This window comes from Fusarium falciforme, chromosome 5, assembly GCF_026873545.1.
Source record: "Fusarium falciforme chromosome 5, complete sequence".
Classification (NCBI taxonomy): domain Eukaryota; kingdom Fungi; phylum Ascomycota; class Sordariomycetes; order Hypocreales; family Nectriaceae; genus Fusarium; species Fusarium falciforme.
Window position 1 is genome coordinate 1,542,568 of NC_070548.1, and position 26,272 is coordinate 1,568,839.

At 51.4% G+C, this 26,272-nt stretch overlaps 7 protein-coding genes across 7 annotated transcripts; 4 read left to right on the plus strand and 3 right to left on the minus strand.

The window, feature by feature from the left end:
- Window positions 1-480: 480 nt before the first annotated feature.
- Window positions 481-3,567, plus strand: NCS54_00672700 (5'-3' exoribonuclease; the record flags this gene model as incomplete). The annotated part of the gene is made up of 3 exons (XM_053152174.1): window positions 481-790; window positions 870-2,976; window positions 3,033-3,567. 3 exons carry the CDS (start codon window positions 481-483, stop codon window positions 3,565-3,567), a joined length of 2,952 nt encoding a protein of 983 aa, XP_053008149.1.
- Window positions 3,568-4,126: 559 nt separating this feature from the next.
- Window positions 4,127-12,312, plus strand: NCS54_00672800 (Ras-GAP domain-containing protein; the record flags this gene model as incomplete). The annotated part of the gene is made up of 11 exons (XM_053152175.1): window positions 4,127-4,180; window positions 4,261-5,721; window positions 5,770-6,080; window positions 6,131-6,245; window positions 6,309-7,832; window positions 7,886-8,045; window positions 8,109-8,398; window positions 8,446-9,900; window positions 9,945-11,938; window positions 11,994-12,246; window positions 12,298-12,312. 11 exons carry the CDS (start codon window positions 4,127-4,129, stop codon window positions 12,310-12,312), a joined length of 7,632 nt encoding a protein of 2,543 aa, XP_053008150.1.
- A 2,521-nt stretch (window positions 12,313-14,833) lies between these two features.
- Window positions 14,834-16,788, plus strand: NCS54_00672900 (Na-H-Exchanger domain-containing protein; the record flags this gene model as incomplete). The annotated part of the gene is made up of 5 exons (XM_053152176.1): window positions 14,834-14,882; window positions 14,977-15,045; window positions 15,113-15,219; window positions 15,276-15,853; window positions 15,915-16,788. The coding sequence occupies 5 exons, from the start codon at window positions 14,834-14,836 to the stop codon at window positions 16,786-16,788; spliced, it is 1,677 nt and encodes a 558-aa protein (XP_053008151.1).
- An 849-nt stretch (window positions 16,789-17,637) lies between these two features.
- Window positions 17,638-19,396, minus strand: NCS54_00673000 (Hypothetical protein; the record flags this gene model as incomplete). Its single annotated transcript, XM_053152177.1, has 4 exons — window positions 17,638-17,807; window positions 17,856-18,966; window positions 19,019-19,101; window positions 19,171-19,396. The coding sequence occupies 4 exons, from the start codon at window positions 19,394-19,396 to the stop codon at window positions 17,638-17,640; spliced, it is 1,590 nt and encodes a 529-aa protein (XP_053008152.1).
- A 698-nt stretch (window positions 19,397-20,094) lies between these two features.
- NCS54_00673100 (Hypothetical protein) lies at window positions 20,095-21,561 on the minus strand (the record flags this gene model as incomplete). The annotated part of the gene is made up of 1 exon (XM_053152178.1): window positions 20,095-21,561. The coding sequence occupies one exon, from the start codon at window positions 21,559-21,561 to the stop codon at window positions 20,095-20,097; it is 1,467 nt and encodes a 488-aa protein (XP_053008153.1).
- An 868-nt stretch (window positions 21,562-22,429) lies between these two features.
- On the plus strand, window positions 22,430-23,925 carry NCS54_00673200 (Putative agmatinase 1; the record flags this gene model as incomplete). The annotated part of the gene is made up of 7 exons (XM_053152179.1): window positions 22,430-22,564; window positions 22,618-22,714; window positions 22,766-22,856; window positions 22,905-22,988; window positions 23,038-23,267; window positions 23,320-23,738; window positions 23,794-23,925. 7 exons carry the CDS (start codon window positions 22,430-22,432, stop codon window positions 23,923-23,925), a joined length of 1,188 nt encoding a protein of 395 aa, XP_053008154.1.
- Window positions 23,926-24,332: 407 nt separating this feature from the next.
- On the minus strand, window positions 24,333-25,920 carry NCS54_00673300 (Zn(2)-C6 fungal-type domain-containing protein; the record flags this gene model as incomplete). Its single annotated transcript, XM_053152180.1, has 2 exons — window positions 24,428-25,920; window positions 24,333-24,364 (listed from the first exon to the last, which is right to left on the minus strand). The coding sequence occupies exons 1-2, from the start codon at window positions 25,476-25,478 to the stop codon at window positions 24,333-24,335; spliced, it is 1,083 nt and encodes a 360-aa protein (XP_053008155.1). The 5' UTR covers window positions 25,479-25,920.
- Between the last annotated feature and the right edge of the window lie 352 nt (window positions 25,921-26,272).

A 26,272-nucleotide genomic window follows, 5' to 3' on the forward strand; every position in this document is an offset into this window, starting at 1 on the left:
CCGGCGATCTTATAGACTATTCGCCTCGTCGGTGAAGACCACAGGCAGGGGATGCTATCCTCGTTAATTCATAACCAGCTCTCATGATATTCTGGACAGCTTGTCAGGACATGGCGACCCGATAGCTGCATAACAGTTGGAGCCGCAGGACCCACCCCTGCGCCACACCAAGGCGATAAGCCCTGCGATAAGCTTGGGCAGGGTCTGAAGGGGCTGATTCTCAAAGGATCTTCGCGACAGGCAGCATCACATTCTCTCTCCTGCATAACCTTTGTCGTTAGAAACGCGATTCACTGCAATCGCTTTCATCTCCCTTGATCGCGCCGCCTTCGTTCCGAGAACGCCCATGCGACCGATTCGATAAACCGTATCACTTCCTTTACCTGCAGGCTTTTGCGCCTGCCTTCTTGTCCGTCCCTCGATTCGCGCGAGTAGCCTACGACTGGCTTTCAGCCAGACAACAAACGCGCAACCGGCAAGATGGGTATTCCGGCGGCTTTCCGATGGCTTTCCAACAAGTACCCCAAGATCATCTCGCCAGTCATTGAGGATCAGCCCATCACGCTCGAAGATGGATCTACGATTCCCGTCGATACAACTCGACCAAACCCAAATGGCGAAGAGCTTGATAACCTTTACCTCGACATGAACGGTATCGTTCATCCTTGCTCTCATCCCGAGGACAGACCCGCCCCCAAGGATGAGGAGGAGATGATGCTCGAGGTATTCCGGTACACTGATCGCGTTGTCAACATGGTGCGACCGCGAAAGATCCTGATGATTGCCGTTGGTACGTTCTTTTTCCCATTGACTTTTGAGTGTGCTACGTGACATTTCAGGTCCGAATACTAACATGTAATCCTCCGCAGATGGTGTTGCGCCCCGAGCCAAGATGAACCAACAGCGATCCAGACGTTTCCGCTCTGCCCAGGACGCCAAGGAAAAGGAGGAGGACAAACAAGAGCTCATCAAGCTCTTGAAGCAGCAGAATGGGGGTAGCCTATCGGCCGAGAGCTTGGAGAGTGTGACCAAGAAAGCATTCGACTCGAACTCCATCACGCCTGGAACTCCGTTCATGGACATCCTCGCGCTCAGCTTGAGATACTGGTGCCAATACAAGCTTAATACGGATCCTGGCTGGGCTAAGCTTAAAGTCATCATTTCTGATGCCACTGTTCCTGGAGAAGGAGAGCACAAGATTATGTCCTTCGTCCGATCTCAACGCGCCTCTCCTGACCACGACCCAAACACTCGCCATGTCATCTACGGTCTTGACGCAGATCTTATCATGCTGGGCCTCGCCACTCATGAACCCCATTTCCGAGTTCTACGTGAAGATGTTTTCTTTCAGGAGCAGAAGGCCCGTCTCTGCAAGTTGTGTGGACAAAAGGGACACGATGCTCAGAACTGTCGCGGCGAGGAGAAGAAGAAGGACGGTGAACACGACGAGAAGGACAAGGGTGTCACCCTGAAGCCCTTCATCTGGCTTCACGTTTCCGTGCTACGGGAGTATTTGGAGGTCGAGCTGAGTGTATCGAATTTGCCCTTCCGGTTTGACTTGGAGCGTGCCATTGATGACTGGATCTTCATGTGTTGTTTCGTCGGTAACGACTTTTTGCCTCATCTTCCGGCCTTGGAGATCCGAGAGCATGGCATCGACACGCTGACAAAGCTCTGGAAGGACAACCTGCCTGTCATGGGCGGTTATGTCACGAAGGATGGACATATTGACTTGGAAAGAGCGCAGGTTATTTTGGACGGGCTTGCGAAGTTAGAAGATGGCATCTTCAAGCGAAGAAAGGAGCAGGAGGATCGGCGAGAAGCCAACAACAAGAGACGGAGACTCCAGAACGAGAACAATGGTCGAGGTGGGCGTCAGAGTGGACAGTCGACTCCTCGAATCAACGGCCACATGAACCCATCTCAAGGTATGGCGCTGCACCCCATCGCGTCCTACCCGAAACCCGAGAAGCCCTTGACCCATGACATGATTGTCAACCGAAGCACCGCCCCGGACGCGAATGTGGCGAACAAGAGCGCTGCCAGTGTTCTCAAAGCCCAGCTGCAGTTGCAGAAGTCACTGTCTACTGCAAAGCCGGAGGACGCTACTCAGGAGTCCCCGTCGGCGCTTGGAAAGCGGAAAGCTTCTGAACTTGAAGAGGACGGCAGCTCGACTACCGGAACCCCGGGGACCACGACGCCAGCACCAGCTACCGAAGAAGGCCCAGTTGATGAAGTTCGCCTTTGGGAAGATGGCTATGCCGACCGCTACTACGAGAAGAAGTTCCACAAGGACCCTAAAGACATTGAGTTCCGTCATTCGGTCGCGCGGGCCTATGTGGAGGGACTCGCTTGGGTTTTGCTGTACTATTTCCAGGGATGTCCTTCCTGGGAATGGTACTACCCCTATCACTATGCCCCGTTCGCAGCTGACTTCAAGGACTTGGCCAAGATGAACATCAACTTCGAAAAGGGCAGGACATCGAAGCCCTTCGAACAGCTGATGAGCGTCTTGCCTGCTGCGTCCCGTCATGCATTGCCTGAGGTGTTCCACGATCTCATGCTCAACCCAGAGAGCCCCATCATTGACTTTTACCCTGAAGATTTCAAGGTTGATCTCAACGGAAAGAAGATGGCTTGGCAAGGAATTGCCCTGCTTCCTTTCATTGAGATGCCCCGACTTCTGGCAGCGGTGCAGGGCAAGTATCCGGAGCTGAGTCCTGAGGATTCGGCCAGGAACGAAATGGGCCGAGATGTGCTCATTTTCTCCGAAGGCCATGAGAGCCTGTATGATGAGGTGTTGACCAAGTTCTACTCGAAACGTCAGGGAGACTCCAAGTTCAAGTTGGACCCTAAGAAGAGTGATGGGCTATCTGGCAAGGTCGAGAAGAAAGATGGCTATGTTCCTCACGGCGAGCTTAAGTATCCCCTCGAGCGGAAAGCAATGCCGGACCTTGACTACGACCGTTCTGTGACGTGAGTTCCCCTCCTCACTAGGTTCCGTTGAATATATTTGGCTAACAATCATCCAGGGTCTATTACGACTTCCCACAGACATCCCACACCCACAAGTCGATGCTTTTGCGTGGGGTCAAGATGCCTAAGCCTGCACTCACGCCTAGCGACGTTGAGATCATTCGAAGCAAGGCCAGCAGGGGGGGCCGGGGCGGCTATGGGCGAGGAGGCTATGATCGAGGTGGTTACAATGGGCCTGGAATGTCGCGAGGAAACCAGTATGGACGACCGCAAAACGGATATGGCAGATCGGATGGGCACTATCAATCACGCGGGCCTCCGCCGATGCCTCCACCACCGGGGGCGCCCGGATTCGGCATTGGAGTCCCGCCGCCACCTCCTCCGCCAAATTACTACAACAATCGGCCCCACGACAACTACCGTGGTGGTGGTTATTCAGGCTACAATCAGCCTAGAGGTCCTCCACCCATCCAAACACCTCCCGGGTATCAAGGGTATGGTGGCCAGGGTGGACATGGTGGACATGGTGGCCAGTCTTATGGCAGAGGTAGGGGTTCCGGAGGTTATAGGGATGGACGGTCTTATAGGTAGTGGGGGAATCTAAAAGCACAGGCGGAAACAAGCAAAATGGGAATCACCGGGTATCTTGATCAAGTCCGTATCTCTAAGCAATAGTTGCGATGGTAACGCTCCTTCGTTGAACTGACGAGCTTGCTGATTCACATGTCGGCTACTCTTAAGGACCACCGAAGCGACAGCTACCTACTACGTAATGGATGGATTTTGCAAGCCTTTGTCGAGCTGGGAAAAGTGGCGTGGTGTCTGGAATGTGTACAAATGTCTGTGTGTTTCTGCAAGATGTCTCCTGCTTCCTTTGCTCGCGTAGGCTACCCCCTAGTCAATGATGAAGTCTACTGGTTAAGCTGCGAAGAGGCAACAAATGAAGATTTACTCCCGTTTCTCCAATTCTGGCATTGGTCTCTGGGCAATTATCAAGGAGGTGAGCTCCCCCACGCGTGCGACCCTGTGGGGACCGTTCGCGGGGTTTGGGACAACACCAGCGACCCTGGCTGGCTCGCAATGAATGGACGTCCGACTCCCACTCCCAACTTGATCCCTCCTTCAACGTGCGCTCCATGCTGTTGCGACCATGAACGGCGACGCAAGCCTGGTCGGCTGTCTGGTCGACAGGCTCGCTACTAGAGTAAGCTGAGCGCTGCCATCCGCTGGCTAGCTGTACTGGATCCCTTGAGCATAGGTAGACTGACATTGGGCACCCAACAGCTCCCCCATCGAGCTGGCACCAGCGGCCAGAGCCTGCAACAAGACGACATCGTTCACGTTACGAGAGCCACCTTGGTCGAGCTCGGAAACACGTCTATATCCATCGTCGTCGAAGCTCTCCTAGCCCTCCTCGAAGACCTTGCGCGCCCATACAGTGGTGTCGCTGAGCACCCTAGCCATGTCCTGGCCTCCGAGCTTTACATTGTCGCCGTGATCGCGGATTGCTGCTCCGCGCATTGGGCCTCGCTGGTCCAAGATACAGATTCCAACGCGAGCCCGACTCCGCCCCCTCTGGACAAGGTCATCGTGAGCCGCCTGCTGGACGCGTTCAAGCATCTCCTCGAACCCATCCCCGAGAACTACGTCCTCCCCGCGCAGACCCTATTGGACCGAGTTTCGATACAAAATGTCGCGATTCCTCGCCCCGAAAGCTCCTCTATCCTGTCCGATGTCGAGAGTATTGCCCCCCCAAGTGACGAGAAGTTCGGGGCCCATCTGGCCGAGATGGATGCCCACGTCAAGACGGTAACCGAATACGTCACGGCCTCCAGCTGGACTGCTGCCTTTGAGTACTTCAGAAGTGTTATTTACACCATTCGAACTACTGCCGTTTCTCAGCCGGGCACCACTACCGCAGGATCCTTCCAGGATGCCGAGAGGGCAGCTCTTGTAGTTCTGCGACTGCTCTCTTTCTTCTGGGTTGATGGTAGCAAGCTTGGTCTAATCATACAGGAACTCTGTTCTAGTTTCCTCCATTTCCGAAAGCCCTACCAAAATACCATCGCAGTAGTCACTCCTCTTCTGGTTATGAGATGGCTGGACCGATTCCCGCGCGAGTTCGTTCAGCTGCACCAGCTTCACAAGCGCCTCGATGGCGGCGCCGACACTCTTTTCGACATGGCGCAAGCCGCGACTGAGAATGGTAGACGCAAGGGCTTCTTTTACCCACTGCAGACGTCGCTGCTGTTCCTCTTGCCGGACGTCTTCGAGGTTGCGAGCAATCTGCGGGAAGCAAAGAGCAGCAGCATGGTGAAGAAGGTATCGTTCCTCGATGGACTACGGAAGGCGTTGAGAAATCGCAATGAGCAGGCGGGTTACTGTCTCGTGTCCTTGCTCCGCGCTGCTCGGCACTTTGACGTTGAGACCGACTCGGCCCTCGTGAGCTATGCTCTGGATGTTCAGGATGAAGTTCGAGACGCTGTATTTCGCCGCCTCGCATCGCCCGTTGACTCTGCGCTCTTTGAACAAGACATGATGACGGCGGCCTTTGTGAGTCTGACTCACCTTAATCTTGATACTAGTGTTAGTGGTTTTGTCGAATCCTGTATAGCACCCAATGCGCCCAACAGCTTCAAGCTCGCAGCGGTCCAAGGCTGCTCGTATTTTGCGCAACAACCGTACGCTCTGAGGTACCACGAGTTATTTGACACGGCAGTTCCCTTTATGAGAACACAGCTTGAGGTGAGATGCAGTCGACCCGTGTGGCGGGGATTGGAGCTGATGAAATAGGCTGAAAACGCCAAGGCGACCAGCATATCGAGCCAGAGGAGCGGCGAAGGGATTGAGATGGTGTGCAGCATCCTCCAGTTCCTGGATGCATCTCCCGCTCGCCTACTGGATGACCTATCTGCGGATGGATCCGACAGTGGTTTCTTCAAATCATTCCTGCTTTGCGTCTTGTCCGAGGAGCCATCTGTGCGGCGGCTTGCGACCGGTGTCGCAGATCGACTCTTCAAGGGTCATCTGGAGGCGTATCGCAAGTTCGACACCGGTCGCCACTTTGGAACAAAAGAGCTCCGAGGCGAACTTTGGAGTCGAAGGTTAGTTGCGCGATTTGTTTTCTCTACCCCATCATTGACAAGACATGCAGCTCCAAGGTTTTGCTCAATTTGTGCGAGTCAATCACGTTCCAGAAGGATGAGCAGGGCCTGCTCGAGCTTCAAGAATATCTGGAAGCACGCCTTCTCCTGCTCAAGCACATTCCGGTACGTCGCATCGCAATGCTATCGACTGCTTTGCCGTCACAAATCAGCGCTGACATGAAGTAGGAATTGGCTGAGGTTCCCGCAGACGCGTCGGATGTTGTCAGCGCCTCGTCAAAGCTCGAGACCACCCTCCTCATTTCCCTCTGCTCCGCCAGTATCACGACTTGCCAACTCGTCACCTCCTGTATAGGGTTGTTCCTTCAAGAGTGCACAATCGTCGATAAGCATGCAGCATCGGCCAAATCCTCTGCCTCCGTCCTGCGAAATGGCGAGGTCTTTAGCGAGATCTCGTCACGCGCATTCCGGTTCACTGGACTTGTTGCATTTCAAAAGAGAGTTCGGGGCTTGTTACGTCGCATGGTGTTTCCGACAACTGGAATTCTGAATGCCTGGGAGACCGCCTTTGACCGTTGGATTCACCTCGCGAAGGATGTGTCGACATCAGCCATAGAGGCCGTGGACGAAAAGGCTCTGGCCGAGTGGCGCAACTACTCAGGTTTCCTGGCATCTCTTGGTGGTATCTGCACAGCTGACCAAGCCATCATCCTGGAAGAACCTGCTCTTGGCGGTCTAAGGTGGATTGATCGTGTGTCCTCAGAGCACTACGAAGAGCCTCTTCTCACACGATACCTGAGGTTGAGTATCCAACTCTTGGCTTGTGCCAATGTGAGAGTGCGCGAGGCAATGCGTGACGTGCTCGCAAGCGAGGTATCCCCCGCCCTCTACCATCCTCTGTTCAGAGCCTTGGAGTCAGAGCTGGAGGTCCTATTCACTGGCGCTCTCGCTCCCGTCGACAAAGCTCAAGACAGTGAGGTAGTGTTTGCTGAGCAAGCTGCATCTCTGTTACGGGCTTTGGTGGAGCGACTTGAGAGTCCCTCGGACTTGGGTGCCGCTTCCTCAGTTCACCTGGGCGCCCTCACGCTGAACTTTGCAAAGTTTCTGGATGGCGTTTCTGATACGCCAAACACCCTGAGGGTCAAGATCCGCGTCTGTCACTTGTGCGAGGTTGTCACCAAACGAAAGGAACACCTGAATCTGCGAGATGACGTTCGGATACGAAACCAGCTACTCGAATACATCTTTGGTTGGATAGCGCGCCCTCGCTCGCCACAGCATGGGCCTGGTTCCAGACAAGATGACATGGCCCGGGTTCAGAAGGACCTAGACAAGGCATGCCTCAAGTCGCTGGCCGACTTGACGTTCCGACTGCCATTGCAGCCATCTGACAGCCATACTGATGCCGGGATGAGTGAGATGAAGTCCCAGATGTTCCACACATATTTCAATCGCTTCCTTTCCTTGTTGAATCACGAGCCATCCGAACTCACCAGATCCGACACTGGTATGAGCGTCGCGGTCCGCGAAGAGGCCGCATCCAACTCCGAGTTGGCTATCACAATTCTTTCGAATCTGCTCAGTGCCAACATCGATGTCGGACTGAAGCATTCCCTGAACATTGGCTATCACGACAATGTTGAGATCCGCACAGCATTCGTGAAAGTTCTCTACAACATTCTTATTCAGGGCACTGAATTTAGCAACCTAACGGACTCTGCAGTGAGCGAAAAGTATGAAGAGCTTCTCGAGGTAGGGCGACCTTTAGTGTTCCCGATCCTTCACTCTGTTGCTAATTAAGACAGTTGTTGACAAGTGATATGTCACTTGCTATCTCTATGGCCGTCGCTTGCCCGAGCACTGATGTCGATGAGCTCTCAATCTGCTTGCTGACCGTGTTCGAGCAACGTGGACTTATCTTTGAGTTGCTTGAGGCCCTCATCAAGCAAGAAATTGAGGACACTGGTATGAGATACTTGCCAATTCCCGAATAAAAGCTTCAGTTCGGGTGACTGATAACTGTTATAGAAAATGAGGCCGAAATCCTGCGACGAGGTTGTGTAGCAACTAAAATGCTCTCTGTTTACGCCAAATGGAAAGGAGCTTCCTACATTCGAGCCACCCTCCAAAAGGTTTTGGAGCGTCTCATGCTCACCTCAAAGGACCTTGATCTGGAACTAGACCCTGCAAGAGTGAGCACAACAGACGAACTGCAGAAGAACGCCTTGCAGCTGCGAATTGTAGCCAAGGTCTTCATCGATGACATCTGTGCTTCATCGTCAAACATCCCACCAGCATTCCGAAAGATTTGCCATATTGTAGGTTCTATCTAAGCCCCCTGAAAAGTCATTCCTGACCATTTTAGATATCCAACGCTGTTGTTCCAAGGTTCCCTGACGCCAAGTATACTGCTGTTGGTGCTTTCATCTTTCTCCGTTTCTTTTGCCCTGCCATCGTTGCCCCGGAGGCCGAGGGCCTTGTATCCACTGCACCTTCAAAGGAGATGCGACGTGGACTGCTCCTTATTGCCAAGGTTATTCAAAACCTCGCCAACAATGTTCTCTTTGGAGCCAAAGAGCCATATATGTTTCCCCTTAACGACTTTTTGACTCAAAACATCTACCACGTCACGACCTTTCTCCGGGAAATCTCGGTGCCTCCTCACCAATTGGAGGTCCAAGGCAGCACAGAGTCCTTTGATTTCGGATCCTGTGTGGCCCTTCATCGGTTCCTCTACGACCACTGGGATCATGTTCGGCAGACACTTCTTGCGCGGGAACGGAAGGAGTTCGTGAGGGCATCTGGAGATGTTGCTCGGGGCCGCTCCCCAGTCTTGGAGCCGCTGAGAAATCTCATTGCAAATCTTGGACCACCACCTCTGGCTGTTTCGTGGAACAGACCCCAAGTTTCCTCGAACAGCCCGCCGCTGTACTCACGGTTTCAGAACTTCATGCTTCGAAACGCCTTTCGAAGTACTGAGTCCTTCCTCACGGCCCGGGCTGTGTATGATGGAGGTGAGAGCAAAGACGGTTTGTCCATCATCTGCATCATCCTTCGTCACATCGAAACCGAGAGTATCGACTATGACACCCTGCTTTACTGTTACCTCAAGATCGCCAGTAGGTTATGGCATCGCCCATTCGGCCTTCTCATTGACGCAACATGTTATAATGGCCGAAACGAGCCCCAAGATGACTTGTTCAAGAAACTGGAGCTTCTCACGCCTACGGAGCTTTCGCAGAACTTGACCCGAATTTACGTCTACAACATGAATAGTGCATTCAAAAGGTGCTTCCGGCGGCTGCTGAGAGTGTGCACCAAAAACGAGAATGGTGTTTTCAATCCGAAGAACGTCGAATATCACTTGATTGGCAGTCTCCAAGACCTGCAAGCACACTTCCACCTCAGCCAGCTCCACCTACCGAAAGAGACGATAAGCGTTGTTACGGATACGCGATACGTCTTTCAACCCATCACTCGCCTGTCCAAGTCAAAGGGCAAGATCGAAGTTATCATCAAGGTCGGAAGTCAATTTGTGCAAGTGACAACGACCAAGAAGCAAGAGATCTTTGCTGGGTTCCGCTTAGGTACCACTGTGAATGATATTTTCCGCCTTGGTGAGGTTGACGAGGCCCCGACATCAATCCAGACTGAAGACGACTCTGCGTTCGGACTGCGAGCAGACAACGGAAAGATCGTGATGTACTTCACGAGCCCTAAAAAGGCGGATGTTCTGCAGACTATCCGGGGCGCCAAGGCGAAGTATGGAAAAGACAACAGGACACACAAGTCGGTTGAACGTCTTATCCGACCACAGGACGTACCAGGAACACTCCTGAATCTCTCGCTTGCTAATTTGTCAAGCCACGATCACATCTTGAGGTTGTCATCATACAACTTGCTTGGGGCGCTCTGCAGGGCCTTCAAGTTCAGCTCTTCTTCCAGGATAGTTTGCACCAAAGGTTAGCCCCTGCCCTCATCGATCTTTTGGATACAGATTCTCACCATGGCTGTTTAGATGTTTCTGTTCCCCTTGACCCGACTCGCTTTGTTGTAGATATCAGCAAGGAATTAGCACTGACTGAACCCCAACTAACGTCAGATTTCTTGACTGAATTTTTCGTGGGCTGGGAGAGTTTCCCTGATGAGCAAAAACCCTTGAGCCTTGCTTACATGGCCCCTTGGCTGCCCGGCCTACGGACAAACATACTGGCCAATGAGTTAGATGGGGATAAGGGAAGGGAGAAGGTCGCCATTCTGTTCCGCAAACTGATCGACGTCACTGTCCAAGATCATGCTCTCATCTACGCACTCGAGCAGTCAGTGTGGCCAAGGATTACTCAAGATGAGATCTTACTCGAGATATTCCTCGATGAACTCTTGAAGACCGCTATGAGCTATGGCTCGCATGACGACCCCTTGGAAATTATCTCTTCTATCGTGGTTGGTATCGGCACGGTGACATTGCGTGGCAAGATTCTTTCAAGACTTCGCAAAGCGCTGAATCGATCGTCGCTGCGGCCGACGAAGTATCTCCCGGACAACGCAGTCTGGGCCGAGATCTGCATCCTGCTGCGGTTTTGCTTGGCCCTGTCATTCGACAATGGTGTGCAGTCCCAGCTCTTCCTGCCGGAAATTTTCCACATTGTGACGATGCTCGCCAACACTGGTACCCAAGACATTCGACTCCTTGTTTATCGATTGTTGGTGAACTCGGTTCATGCGGTGTGCACATCGTTCAACTTGGAAGACCCCAAGGCCAGCAAGCTTCGGGCATGCCTGGATTTCCTCTGCGACCCTCGCAGTGACATCTTCACAGCCCCTCCGGCTTGGCCCCGCGATGGTGCGTCGGTTTCCACATCCCAGGAAGCCGGCCCGGCACTTTCAGCAACCGAGAACCTTGCGTCAGCCCTGTTTGAAATCTGCTCTGTCGCTGCACCCACTGTGGACTTGGCAAATACTTGGCGGTCAAGGTGGATGAGTCTTGTGGCAAGTACGGCATTCCAGAACAATCCTGCCATCCAGCCTCGGGCCTTTGCTGTGATGGGTTGCTTGGCTCGAGAAGAGGTGGACGATGATCTACTTTACCAAGTTCTTGTGGCTCTGCGCAACAGCATCAGCCGGTTTGGCGAGGACCACAACAGCGAAATGCTGGTCTCCATTGTGACCTCCTTGTCGAAAATGATGGCGAAGCTTCCATCTGCTTCACGCTACGGCCTGCAACTCTTTTGGTTGGCCATGTCACTCGTGCGGCTTGTGCCTGCAACCCTGTTCAACTGTACTGCCCAGTTCCTTGAGGCGGTCCTCGCGAACATTAGCACTGGAGAAGATTTTCGTGGCAGCAACATGGCGCCCCTCCTACTGCAAGGACGAAATCCGCTTGATGAAGCGGCCTTGCCACTTGAAGAGGTGTATGGCATTCACTTCGACTTGGAGAACTTCCACTTTGCTGTTTGTGCTTGCCTGGCGAGGGGCCTCACTGATACGATGACGCGTCAAACAACGATGCGCGTTCTTTCATCCTTCTTGGAGATGACGTCTGCAGGAGACGATGACGAGGAAGATGCTGCAGAACTTGCGCAGGAATCTCCATACCTCAACCTCTTGTTGGCGCGTGCCGTGGGACATGAGGAACTGAAGGATAGCATGTGGGCTGCCGGTATCAATGCTGACGAGATTGGCCGAACAGTGGGCTCGCGCGGCCTGCATGATATTGGCACCATGCCTGACGACAAGCTGTTGCTCATCACAGCCATCGAGCTTGTCGACTTTCAGTACCTGGAGGACACTGTTCAGTCAAGAAGTCTCAGTTGGCTCAATGAGCTGGCCACTGCCCGGCCTGGTGTGATTGTGAACCTGTAAGTTACTCCCAGATGCATGTTTTCTGAAACATGATGCTAAAGCAACGAATAGGTGCGGAGCTATAAGGTCCTTGCTAGACGACACTTTGCTGCATAGCCAGAACTCAACAACCCTTGGAAATGCGCACACTTTGCTACGGACCCTCTCGTCCAACCCAAAGTTCTCACGGGCCTCTCGCACAATGTCAGTTCTGACCGAGACATTGGATAAAATGGGCTTTGGCGGCTTGTGGCGATCTTGTTCGCTTGGGTCAATGGAAGAGATCAATCGTGATTATCTTGACTTAACCGAAAAGCTTATAGAGGTATGCGAGTCTGATTGATGACCTAGGCATCTCTGCTAACCAATACCGCAGTTGATCATTATCTAGAGCACTTGGCATGCCGAGTTGATGACTTTTTCTGCGTTTTACATTTCTCCATATCCTATATCGGGAAGGGCAGTTCTCATACCTGGCGTTTAGATGGAGGGGGAGGGAGAGAAAGGAGGCTCTGGTGTTCAATACAAAACATTCGCTGACTAGACATGTTGCTTTCCTAGAGTATCTTCAAGACAAGATTCAAAAGCGGAGGCTCCTACAGCACGGATGCACTCCCCGCAATAAGCCTGAATAGCCTAGCGACGTTGGATAAACTTCGTGGTGTGACTATGACATGGGGTAACCACCTGTTTTGAAACGAGCATCGGTCACACGATTTTGTGGCAAAGAAACCCACGGCGAAGCCGTCCGTGCCTGGCTTTTGCTGACCGAAAGAGGAATCGGTACTTGATGGTCTCGGTAATACAAGGCCGGGGCACCGTCCCGGGGAATCCGCGGCTACAGCGCACAGTTCTTCTGTCGGCGAGGCAGGGTCAAAACGGCGCATGGGCTCAATATTAGGTCTTGTATGAGGCTTTTCTGACTGAGTCTTCTGATAAGCTCTGTTGACAAGGTGGAAAATAGCGCATCACCCGACTGGCTTTGACCTGCCAGCTGTGACGTCGCTGTCGAGACCTACCGAAGTCCGGGGCGGCGGCAAATGACGTGAACGGGGTCTATCCTGGGGAATGAAGCACTTGCGCCTGCCGTGTTGGCCCTGAGCCACAACAGATTCTCAGCGCTTGCCGGCGATATCATATCCGACGACACGCTGCTGCAACAGCCTCGAATACGCGACAAGTGGTGGCGGGAACTTGACACTCTTTCAACCTTGGCTGAGAGGGCAAAGACGGGGCTGGCATCGAGTACGTACATTCTTGTGTCTGGGCATTTCTCGGTCTTTCCTGGCGCCAAGTCCGGTACGCCCTGAAAGCCCGTAAGCTGGCAGGATACGGCGCTACAACAGGTCACTCGACGAGTCTTGGGCTTCTTGGGAGGACCTCTTGGCCGCACGACGGATCCACATGCCCAGAGGCCGAGCATCTTGGCTGGCTGACGAATAGCGCCACCCCACGCCTGAAGCACCTGTAAATTTAAGCATAATAAGACAACCGCGTAGACGCCAAGTAGCGCCAAGCGCCAAGCGCCAAGCACTACGCTTCCTCAACCTCCAGCCAAGAAATTCCGCCCCTAATGCCATTTCCTGGCGGCGACTTGGCCGTCATGCCACTGTGGTTATTGGATATGGCGGTTCCACGGCCCAGAGTTGCTGTAACTGGCCAAGAAGTCTTGGTCACTTGGCTTCTCTTGGGCGTTGGAAAATCAGTGGGCTATACGGACGGGCAGAGATTGCGAAAGGCTGGCGACCTGTGGTCTTTTCCCCCGGGTAACCCGTCGTCTGTACGCTTCATTCTGTCTCCTGACGATCACTCTGTGTTCCTTACTTGGCTGGTTTCTCTTCAATCTCCTACGTTGTGAGCTTCACGAACCGCGGTGATACTGCAAGGGGCTATGGAAAGACTCGGGCTTCTTCATCCCGTTGGAGGTAACAAAGCCTTCTTTGAAACCGGGAAGAGTCTCGCGTGAATGGAGAAAGGATTCGGGTGAGTAGGAGCCGGGAGCAAGTGTCCGAATTGCCAGTACCTTCTACGAGGTGTCGAGAAAGACAGCAGCTTCCTCCTTGGGCTGTCTTTGTCGCCGAGGACCTCCAGTTTGATGCCAGCGTGGTGTGCATATTCCTCTACGGGGCTTACAGATGTGCAGTCTCTCCACATGGACATATGTTTGTTGTCTTGGCCGACATGCTTGCGCGGGCGGGCTCGGCTCACCACCCGCTGCTATTCCTGTTTCCGCCAAAGCCACGGCTTGCGCAACTGCTTGAATCATCCATGTAGATCTTCTGTCTTGGGAGTGTCTCTCGTCATCTCCCCTGCCCTGGTCGCTCGCTGTGAACACGCTACCTGGGCTTGGCTCACCATTCAAGGCAGCCAAAGGCTCCATCCCTGAACCACCGCCTTTGAGACCCTTTCTGCCGCATCCCACGGCCTTTTGAGACTGAGCATTTCATTCTTCTCCTCTCCCTTTCACCCGCCTATCACTTCGGCATCCTCTTTTTACCCCTCACGCTGTACAAAAACCCCCAAGCGCCCAAGCCATTTATGGGTTTTGGAAAAAGAGATATTTAGTAGCCCTGACTCACGACGCCTCTTTGAGCCTTCATTCCACACTCACCGTCCTCTGCTACTCTACTCTCTTCTCCCCTCTCGTACTATCATAGTATCGTCGCTGAGCCCCAAGACTATTGTCATTGACTCCACTCATGTCCCAGGCGTGAGAAGGGAAGGCCTGCCTGTGAGAAGATCCTTGCGTCAACACTACGTCTCAAGACCTTCTTGCTCTTGCCCTACCGCGCCTGCTTCTTTGCTCTGTCAAGCCACACAGATTTAAGAGCACACCGTCTCCATACCCTTAGCCACCCTCAAGTGACTCGCTATTCTTTCTCCTTGGCCGATATTTTTCAAGGATAGCCACAATGCCGACCCTCAACCTGAGCGAATTGAACATTGTGCTGGGAGTTCTAGGTTCGTCATGATCCCTTCCGTGCATTTCTTGGAAGCTTCGTGCCCAGTCTTGCCCAGTCTTGGCGTGTAACCTTGGCATGCTGACACGACACAGGTGCTTTCATGGTCCTTTATGGTGTGATATCTGTAAAGATCAAGCAAGCATGGTACCTAGGTGAAGCATGTAAGTTGCAACACATCTGGTCCTGCCCTCCTACTGGATGACTGTGGCTAACCTTGGTCGCTACCAGTGCCCGCCATGGTCATTGGCATCATACTGGGACCAATATCAGCAAAGTTCCTGGACAGCGAAAGATGGGGCACGGCGCAGGAGGGACAGTCGGAGGCCATCGCTCTGGTAGGCTTCTCTTGTCAGGCTGCTCGGACTGTGTGACTAACCAAGTCACATTACAGGGTCTCATGCGTGTCGTGATCGGAATTCAGCTTGTAATTGCTGGCTATCAACTTCCAGCAAAGTACAACGTGATCCGCTGGAAGGAGTTGACTATGTGTCTGATCCCTGTCATGACTCTTATGTGGCTTTGCACCACGGGCTGCATTCTGGCCACTGTTCCTAAAGTCAGCCTGCTCGCCGCAATGGTGCTCGCTTCATGCGTGACCTGCACCGACCCAGTCCTCTCACAGGCTGTTGCCAAGGGACCCTTTGCAGACAAGTTTGTCCCCCGATACCTCCGAGAAATCATTTCTTCCGAGGCTGGAGCAAATGATGGTTTTGGGTTTCCTTTCCTCATGCTGGCTACCTACCTTATGCGCCACGCATTCGGTAAGGCTGACCACGGCGAGAGCACTGCCGATGTCACGCACATGCTTTTCGCTCGAGCCGGCGATGTCGGTCGTCTGAGTGGCGGTGTGGGTGAAGCTTTCAAGAACTGGTTCTTGGAGACTTGGCTTTACTACGTCATCATGGGCATTGCCTATGGCGCTGTGGTGGGGTACTCATCTTGCCGAGCGGTCAAGTTTGCCCTCAGAAGGTAAGGATATAGCGAAACCCTGACACCCTGGAAAAGGCCGAAGCTAACTAAACGCCTATAGGGGATGGATTGATGAAGAGTCTTACTTGCTCTTCCCGACTGCCCTTGGCCTCTTCCTCATTGGCACCTGTGGTGCCATTGGAACCAACGATCTTATCGCTTGCACCGTTGCTGGAAACACCCTGAACTGGGACGGAGACTTCCTCGATGAAACCAACCGCCGACACGATGAAGTCAACTCGTGTGTGGATGTGCTTCTCAACTTTGGCGGGTTCATGTACATCGGCATCGTTATTCCTTGGGCGGACTTTAACGACCCCGACGGTACCGGCGTGACCTACCCACGACTGATTGCGCTCGGTGTCATGGTCCTCCTCTTCCGACGCATTCCGGCAATCCTTGCGCTGTATAAACTTATGCCTGCGGTCGTCAAAAACTACAAAGACGCTCTATTCATGGGCTACTTTGGCCCCATTGGAGTCGGCGCGGTCTTCTACCTGGAGCACGTTCGTCACCTGTTCCCACATGCGGGAGAAGGCGACGAGGAAGAGACGAACCTTATCAACGCTCTGGGACCCGTCATTTACTGGCTGGTGTTCTTTTCAATAGTTGTCCACGGCCTGTCTATTCCTGCACTCAATCTCATCTACAAACGTCTCGGTGTCAAGCCGATCCAGGAAGATGCTGTCGAGATCCGACGAAAGTCGCTGTTGGTCGCTACGCCTGCCAACGCTATCACCGGCGATTCGGACACCTTCATTGCCTACAACCGCTTCAGCCGACCGGTGTTTGACCTTCCTGTCCTGCCTGGGATCCAGGACACGCAGCCGGCAAACGTCAATGCGGGAGGCGAATATCCCGACTGCTCTGACGATGAGCTGGAGAAGGAAAAGAAGAAGAAGCCTCATCGACGAACTATTCGTTATATGGTATAGGAATAACATTATCATGGAATAGGGGAGTTCGTTCAAGGAGTTAGCATTCACGCTGAGGGCTGGCCCCTCGCCTTTGGGTTGGGTTTGGGTCTGGGTTTGGGACAGGGTTACAATCATTACCTCAAGCGTTTCGATTTTTCTGTCATAGTCATAGATGACCATAGAATCTCGACTGATATTTCATATGCACTCTTTTTCACATGTTGAGTTGGCTCAAGCTCTGATGCCATTTCTACGTGCACTGGCCCTACCAGCGACGTTGTAGTTTGGGCCTGGACTCACTTTACTCGTTAGAACTTGATCTCGTGTACTCAGACAAGAAGGAAAATCTGTTGATGATAATTTGCCGTGTACAAGTCTGGTGGGTGGTGGGATCAAGCCGACTTGACCATGCTGGGTACTCTAGGGTGGAAGCATCATTGCAAGGAAGAGCCCAGACATGGCCATGTTAGACATGTGACTCACACATCCCCATTAAAAGCCATGCCCAAGTCACATGCCAAGAAACTCGTGGCATGTGAAGCGATATGCCGTGTCTCAGCGCAAGTCAGCTTCGGAAAAGGTAGCAATTGAGTGAAGCCCAGCATTAGGGGTGGAGTAACTCGTCTTGGAAGCAACAAAGTGTTGAAGGATAACCGAGTCCAAGTCAGGCATGAGTTCAGGATGAGTTCTAAAGAGTAGCTAGTGAATGTACATACTGCTACACTAGAGTCTGAGCTCGGAGTGAGGGGCCCTGATAAGGGCAACACATCAAAGGACATTCGCAGTTTCGTGTGCTGCCTCCATGGGCAAAAGGACTGGGATATCAACACGATCAATGTTTGTTATTGTTAGACTTTTACAAACTGTTCACAAATTTGAGTCCTTCTCTTCGTCAAAACCAGCCGCATGATGAAACGAGGGGCCCTCGTAATGCGTTGTAGCATAAGTAAACCACCAAAGCGATGTGATAAACATGACACCGCAAAGGATCACAGAATTGTAGTTCATCGTTGTAGCATCAAATGGCAGAGCAGCAGCTACGAAATTGTTAGCAACTGACATGTCTCAAGGGAAGGGATACTGACGGAAGCAAAAGAACACATCGAACAGTGTGATAAAGAGAACAGCAAGTCCATTAACCGCATATCCCAGTCCTTTGAGATGGAATGGCCCTGGATTAAATCGCTTACGACGGCTGAACAGATTTGAAGCAATCGGGATGGCATAAGAAACAGTGCTGATGATGATGAAGGATCCTGTGAGGTTGTTGAAGCCTACTGGACTACCCAGTGGAATGGCGCCGATTCCAGAAGCAATCACGGCGACAAACAGAGTTGCCTGGACCGGAGCGCTTAAGCTCTCATTGACTCTGCCAAAGTACTTGGAGAATGGTACGGCGTTGTCTCGAGCCAAGGCCCAATAGGTCCTAGAATTGGTCAAGACAGTCCCAATTACACAGCATAGAGAAGACATGAGGATGATGAACAAGAGAGCAAACGTGGCAGCGGGACTTCCAGTGGCCTGATGATAGATCCCGGCCAGGGGGAATGTGTTGAACCCGCTCTGCAAGACGGAAAGGTCGGAGATTGCGTAACCGAGTACGATCGCAAAGGCAAAGGCATACAGCCCACCAATGGCAATCTGGAGAAAGATTGCTCTGGGAAGATCCCTCTTTGGATTGGTGACTTCCTCGGCCATGTGTGTGATGGCATCTGGTGTACCAATGGTGAAGGCGCCGTTGAGGACGCCAATCATGAAAGCGATGCCATCATCCCAACCTGTCAGGTTGTTCTGGTGAAAAGAGTTCCAAACAAAGCGATTTGAAGCGTGTCGGGCTGGCATCGCTGCAACAACAATGATGGTAACCAGGCCGCCGACAATGACCAAGAAGAGACCGATCTTTTGGGTATAGGGAACCAGACGGTTTGCGAAGATGACGGTCAAGGTACTGACCCATAGCACAAGCATGTAAGAAACATACACGTGCCATGCAGCAGAGGTATAGTTGGATGCAAGTGTAGCATAAAGTGCCACGCCGGCGTTGGCGGCAACCTGGACGAGTGATGCCAGGCCAAACATCCAGCCGTAGAAGTTGATCCATCCAGCGAAGAAGCCAGTAATTCGTCCCCATTTCGGTCCGGCTGCGAGTGTCGCCCAATGATACACACCAGCTGAGGTTGGAAAGGAAGATGCGAGCTACCAAACCGTCAACGTTAGCATGTTCCCGCAACCCCCGGGTCAAACGTACCTCTGCCAGACTTAGACCGATGAATGTGTAGTAAAACACTGCTACTATAAGACCATAGAGTACACCAGAAGGCCCACCATTTACTAGTGCGCCCAGATTTGTTAGTTGTGTTTGCTTAATGACGTTTTGAAATCTAAGGGAAGAAAACATACGTAGTGACACAGAGATCGATGACCCAAGAACCACCCATGCATTGTTGACCGTAACAGCAATGCCTGTGAGGCCAACAAGCCCATATTGACGAGTGAGCTGATCAATGTGACCCGACGCATTGACGGTAATGCGGTGCTCAGCAATGGTGGCGGCATCGTCGTCTTTGATCACTCCTTTCTCAAGCACACCATCTCCAACCTTTTCGTTTCCAACGTCAAACCCCATGATGCCGTTGGCTTGTAAGAGGTGTAATGAATTGGTGCTATTCCAGTATAGGAGACTGGCTGAGAAAAGCAAGCGCCACGAAGGCTAATCATACAAGAGGAATTGCTTCAAATCTGATACTGAGAACTGCTTGACCAGTTCCAGCCATCATAGCAGGATTAGAGGTAAGGTTATATATACATATTTCAGAGTAAGTGAATGGTATTGTTCCATGTTTAAGAAAGCTGAAAGATAACGCTTGTTCAGGGAGTCTACATGGCCTCTCATCAGCCGAAGGGTGCCCTGACCGATTGCGGCTAGAGCCATGGTCTGGGGGTAGCCAACGCGCGACGTACTGTCCTTGCCACTTTTCTTATCTCTATCACCGGATTGGCCGGGTAGTTCATCCCGCGAGGGCTCAGCGGTGGCCCCTGTCCGCATTATCTATCACAAACTACTTTGCGCCCCCAGCTTATCTCAACGTGGGAATGGTTGCATTGACGATGATGTCTGGCCACAACCAGCCCTCCATAATTTGTTCTTGCGAATAAAGGAGAAAACTCAGTTTTAGAGGCAACCTTGAGGAAAATAGCGCAAATTCAAGATGTGAAAGGAGGCATCTCCTCCCATCACTTAGATAACAACTGTGGGAGGCGAGATGCCAAAAAAAAAATGTGCAGAATTCAACGTAAAGGTTAGTTGGTATTCTACGCTGTGACTTACACGCCTTCATCGGTAGAATCGTCCGCCATATCATCACCTTCTAACCTATCTGATGTCTTCTGAACCTCGGCCTCCCAGTTGCTTACACCAATGATCATCCACTCTAGAATACCGACGAGAAATAGTGCTACGCATTGCCCAATCCACAAACCAGAGAGTCCCCATCCATGGAAAGCAAGATAGATTCCTGCTGGCAACGCACCACCGTAGTAGCTGATGCAGTTGACGAGGGCCCCAACCCATTGTCGTCCCATGCCTCTGAGAGCTCCGCCACAACTTCCGTTCAAGCCGTCCGCGATCTGAAATAATGCTACATAGGGCATGATATGAGCGACGAGGTCAATGACGCGCTCGTCGTCATTGAATAGGCGGCCAATGCTATTTCTACATGCCATGAGAACAGTGAGAACCAAGGCACCAAAGATCATGGACAGTATAGCTGCAGCGTGTGCTGAGCGTCGGGCGTGCACAGCATCTCCAAGCCCCAGCAAGTTGCCGAGACGAGTTGACTCTGCTACTCCCAGTCCGAATGGAATAGTGTTGATGATCTGGTCTGCGGTCATGACAACCGACTGCGCAGCAAGAGGGATGGTGCCAAGGCGGCCTGCAGCCAGAGCCACAATCTCAAAAGCCCACCACTCTGTGCCAACATGGATAACACCTAGGAAGGCAAGTTTGGCAAAGGGTCTGAGGTTGGTCAGGGCTCGGCCAGGGTCGAAACCACTCCAGCACTCACTCCCTTTGACAAAGGCTGTGTAAGCAACCAAAATGAAGAAGGAGAGCCAGTAGGATATGCCTGTTGCCAGAGGTGCACCATATAGACCAAAGCCAAGAGGGTAAATGAAGAGATAGTTGAGCAGTGCGTTGAGGGGAGAAGTGACGAGGAGAGCATAGGTGCCTGGGCGATATATTCCTTGCGCCTGCAAGAACTTTTTCATCGCCTCGAACCAGACATACCCAAGCCCTCCAGGGATCAAGAGTTGAAGAAACTTGGGGCTTTGGACACAGATGAACTCTTTTTGGCCGAGTGCGCGAAACAGGCTTCCAGAGAAGCACCAAATGATAGCAACTGCTACGTAGAAGGCTGTCAAGACAAAGAGTCCCCTCTGGAGCAGGATGCCTAGGCTTCCCTTGTCCTTTGATCTTGTATAACTACTCGAAGCGAGCGTATCGAGAGCGGTGGTTCCGCCGAGGGCGATGAGCCAGGCCGTTGCCATCGCAAACATGTAAGAGAAGGCAGCAGTGGCCAACGCTTCAGGTGAAAGGCGACCGACGACGAGGATCGAGACGGTTTGTAGACTGTTTTGCAGCATATAGGCAAGGATAATTGGAATAGAGGCTTTGACGAGGAACCAGGTCTCTGCGAGCCATTTGAATCGATCGTCATGTAGGGTAGGAGGTTTTCGTGGAGGGCTCGTAGGACGAGGAATTAGGAAAGTTGTCTCATCTGGAAACGACTCCATTGTGAAACGGTATGGCTGAAAAAAGAGTTGAATTGGTTCGTAATTCTCAAAGATGTTTGATTGTGTGTACAACGTGTTTCGAGCTGGGAAGGGCTGATGAACAGAAATGTACGTAGTTTGAACTACTAGCGAGTCTGGTGATGCAATCAACCAGGATGCACATTCAGTAGCTGATTCTTCAAAATTCCCTGTGTGACTAATGCGATATCTAAATTTGATCTTTATCAGAAGAGTTTTCGTCAATGGCCGAAGTGCCGATATCGTGATCGGACGAATGGTGCAGCCGACTTGCTGCAAGCTGTTCCGAGTCTGTGACACCTTCCCCAGATACCAACCAACTTGGAGGCAATACTTCGATCAACCGTGGCTCATGCAACTACAGAACCGGAAGCCTTTGATTCGCTTATCGAAACGAAAGGTATAGAAGGAAAGTTGCGCCCTTTGCCAACGTCTTATCAGTCAACTCAAGTCTCAGTGCTCCTACATTGCCTATTTGGGCAACTTAGCCACGATAAGATAACGAGACTGATATCGCTTGAAGATCCACCTGAGCCCCGCTCGCTTCTAACCGTTTTGCATCGATTGCCCACGCTAACCCATTCTGGCAACTTACGCGCCTCCACAATCTGGGGAGGCATCGAGTGACAGATTCATGAACAGTATTGTGGGAGATGCTACGATGATAATGAGGGGAAGTGGGAAATGGCTCATGGCTGGTTTGGGTTACGTACGAGCTCTGTGAGCAGTCGGAGATGGTCTTGCCATGTGGATGAAGCACATAAATACTTGCGTCAGGGGCCTCACCATTCATGGACAGAACATCCTCAGCCATTAAGTCTATTGAACATTGACTTGCCTCCTCAAAAATATGTTTATCAACGCTCTGCTCTCCCTGGGCTACGCCTCCGTGGTCTTGGCCCACGCGAGGCATGAACAGGAGCCCATCTCTGGACCTCATCAGTCTCTGTGGTACAGTACTTTGCCTGGAGATGGCGGCACCCAGGTTGGTATCCGGACGACCAGAGATTCAACGGGAAAGTTGCTAACTAGTTACAGGCGGATTCTGTATTTTCTGGTATCACAACTTTTGGACGCTTGCCGTATCAGCCATGCTTGAGCCACAGCAGTATCAAATATGACATTGCATTCATTGGTGAGTGACGGTAGCGGATGCCACAGAGTACAAAATCTCATTATCTTGCAGGTGCCCCCTTTGACACCGGAACATCTTACCGCCCTGGCGCCCGATTCGGACCTTCGGGCATTCGACAGGGATCTCGACGCCTGAACCTCTAGTATGATTCCTTTCCCAATATGCACGACTCTCCCTAACTCAGGTTTAGTGGCGGCTACAACGTCCCACTAGCCACCAATCCCTTCAACAGCTGGGCAACAGTCTTTGATTGTGGCGATATCCCCGTTACTTCGTAAGACCTCTGCAGCTACCTACAGGCAGGGGTATTAACAGACACATAGGTATGACAACACGTTTGCTCTTCAGCAAATTGAAGAGGGACATTACAGCATCCTCTCTCGCCCCCCAGTGACTGATGCAGACAAGTCTGGGCCGGCAAAGAAAGGAAGGACCTTGCCCCGGGTCATCACCCTTGGAGGAGACCATACCATTACTCTTCCCCTGCTTCGATCTATCAACCGTGCTTATGGCCCCGTTTCCGTGATCCATTTCGACAGCCACCTGGACACTTGTAAGACCACCGCCATCTGGATTGCACGAGCAGTACTGACATCAAACAACAGGGAAGCCGAAGGTGTTTGGTGGTTCTCCATCCGATGTCGCCAGCATTAACCACGGAACCTACTTCTACCACGCGGCGATGGAAGGCTTGCTCGCCAACGACACTAACATCCATGCCGGTATCCGGACCACCCTTAGTGGGCCCAGTGACTATGACAACGACGGCTACTGCGGCTTTGAGATTGTGGAGGCACGGGAAATCGACACCATCGGCACTGATGGAATCATTGAGCGTATTCTCAAGCGTGTGGGCACAGAACGACCGGTCTATCTCTCTATCGACATCGACACGCTGGATCCCGCCTTTGCGCCTGCAACTGGAACGCCTGAGACTGGTGGATGGTCAACTAGGGAGCTGAGGACGATCCTCCGGGGACTGGAGAGCCTTAATCTCATTGCTGCAGATATCGTTGAAGTTGCTGTGAGTATTATTTCCATCCGCATCAGTGTCAGTCGGACTAACTTGACATAAAAAGCCTGCATACGACACAAACGCAGAACACACTACCATGGCAGCAGCGGACGTGCTCTACGAGGTTATGAGCATCATGGTCAAGAAGGGACCTCTGAGCAGAATGATTCAGGGGAAGGAACAGAGTGACCTGTGAAATTGATGGGAGTGAGAAAGGGCTACCTAGACCTCGAATGTCCATAACCTAGCTATCGTATAGACTGGGTTGAATTATGTCTCGTCTTACCCATGCTTCACCATCACCATATTGACTTCATGAGCCTTGCCTTGAGTGGTATGCAAGCAACACCTGGCTCCTGAATTTGATTAGTAGTTTTTGATACACAAAAGTCATTGGGATAGTATGGTTTTATCGACTTGGATACCTTAGATAGAGTGCTTGCTTGAGTACCTAGGGTCAGGAGAGGAGGATCCAACTTATCAACAAAGCCATTTACTTGTGAATTTAATTTACATGCCATGCCAACCATTCCAGGTCTCAGCTTCATAAACGAATTGCTCGGATACTTCTCGAGGAGCCTAGGTGTAAACACTTAAAAGACTCTAGAATAAGATTATGTTATACTGTAACTTTTCTGCCATTCATGTATATTAGCATCGAAACTTGGACAGAGCATGCGCTCAACGAATAGCCTTACCAAGAAGCTGACTTGCACATATGCTTCCCTCAAAGTCTTGATGATCCGTCCTGATTTTCCAAACGTCTTTGAGTGCACGTTTAATCGTGTGGACGTGAAGTGAACCAATGCAAACCTCTAGCTTCTGAACCTTATCTAGGATGAAGTCCTTCTGATCGTCATCGAAGGCCTCGCAGCCAACGGTAAACAGGGGCATTGCCATTGCGACCCAAGTGTTGCAAGGCTGGCCTTGTGTCATGTTTTGTATCATTCCATTAATGGCCTGAACAGCAGACTGTATGGGCTGTGAAGCCGAAGGCATCATGTAGAGTTGTCGATATAGTTGAATCAGCGTGGCTTGTTGAAAAATCTGGTGACAGAGCAAAAAGTCACGGCTATATTGAGGCGAAAGTGTTGATGATATTGAGACCTCGGGCGGGGTTTTGGCATCTCGACTGATCATACCGTTGATTTTTCCCAGAAGGAGATCGGCTTCCGCATTCAGACTAACTTGATGGCCGGAATTAGTTCTAGTCGCGGAGTTGATATGCTGTAAAAGGTCGAGAAGTTCTTCGCTATAGCCCAAGAATCCATCTATCTTCGGGCTTCTTGTTAGGCCTGAGCTGGAGTCGAAGAAGAGGGTCTGGCCCAAGTCCACGGAAGGACCGGAAGGCTCAATAGTCTGTAAGTAAGGCAGTGTTTGAAGAGAGCGATATAGAAGAAAGAGATGCCTCATGGCTGACTCCATGGCAGTATCACCGGTACCAAGCTGGTCATCTGGTTGGTGACCATCCAGCAAGGCTTTGATGCCTTGAAGGTGAATGCGCCACGACGGCACTCCTTGTATCCCAGCAAAGACGTCTGCTAGACACCAGATCAGACAAGTTGCCACCATGACCTCGTCCTTTCGCTGCTCTGTCAGAGCTTTCCGCAATAGTGACAAGCCGGACGATTGCAAGTGCTCTAATACGTAGGAAATACTGGTGCCTTCAACCTCTGATAAACCCCTGGATAAAAGGCCGGCAGCAGAGAGGGCAAGGCTTGCAGAAAGAAGATGGGGCGAGTAGAGCATCTTGGGGATGAGACCCCGACAAAGATCTTGATGGATAGACGGATGGCTCGACAAAGATGCTAAGACGCCCCAAGAGAAGTACTCCAGGAGCTTCTTGTATCTCCTTGGAAGGACCACCCCATTTGGAAGACTGTCAGGTATCGGGGCTGGAGATTGTCCAACCGAGTCGAGAGGTGGCGGTTGAACCAGTCTACGGTGAGTCGTGCCTGATATGGGAAGTCAGCGATGGTAATCTACAAATTCAAGGCTGAATCGAATATTATCAAGGCCTAGTGGAGATCAATACGTACGAAGCCCTCGGTGTTGGATCTTTCGGTCGCTCCAAACCAGCCTCAATTCATACCTGCAACTTCGATTTGCGGCATTGCAATGGCCACATGTGGGCTTTAATTCATCACACTTCCGCCGTCTTCTGCGACACTCCTCACAGCCTCTTCGTGACCGATGGTTTGTCATAAGCTACGGGGTAAAAAGGCAAAGACAGGTATAATATATAAGAGGAAGGAAGAAGAGAAGAATAAGGGACTAAAGAGAGCGAGATAAGACGAGAGATAAGAGAGAGATAAGAGTGCGGGGCAATTAGAGATATATATTAGTTTACTTTAGATATAATTTACTAAGAAAGCTATTAATAATACTATATAATTAAAGACTTATAAAGGGAATTAAAGAGCTAAAATATATATTTAAGAAATTAATAATTTTAAATAAGTTTTATTAATTAAATACTTTAAAACATATTAAAAAGTATTAATAATAAGTATTTAATTTAAAATTATATATATATATATAAA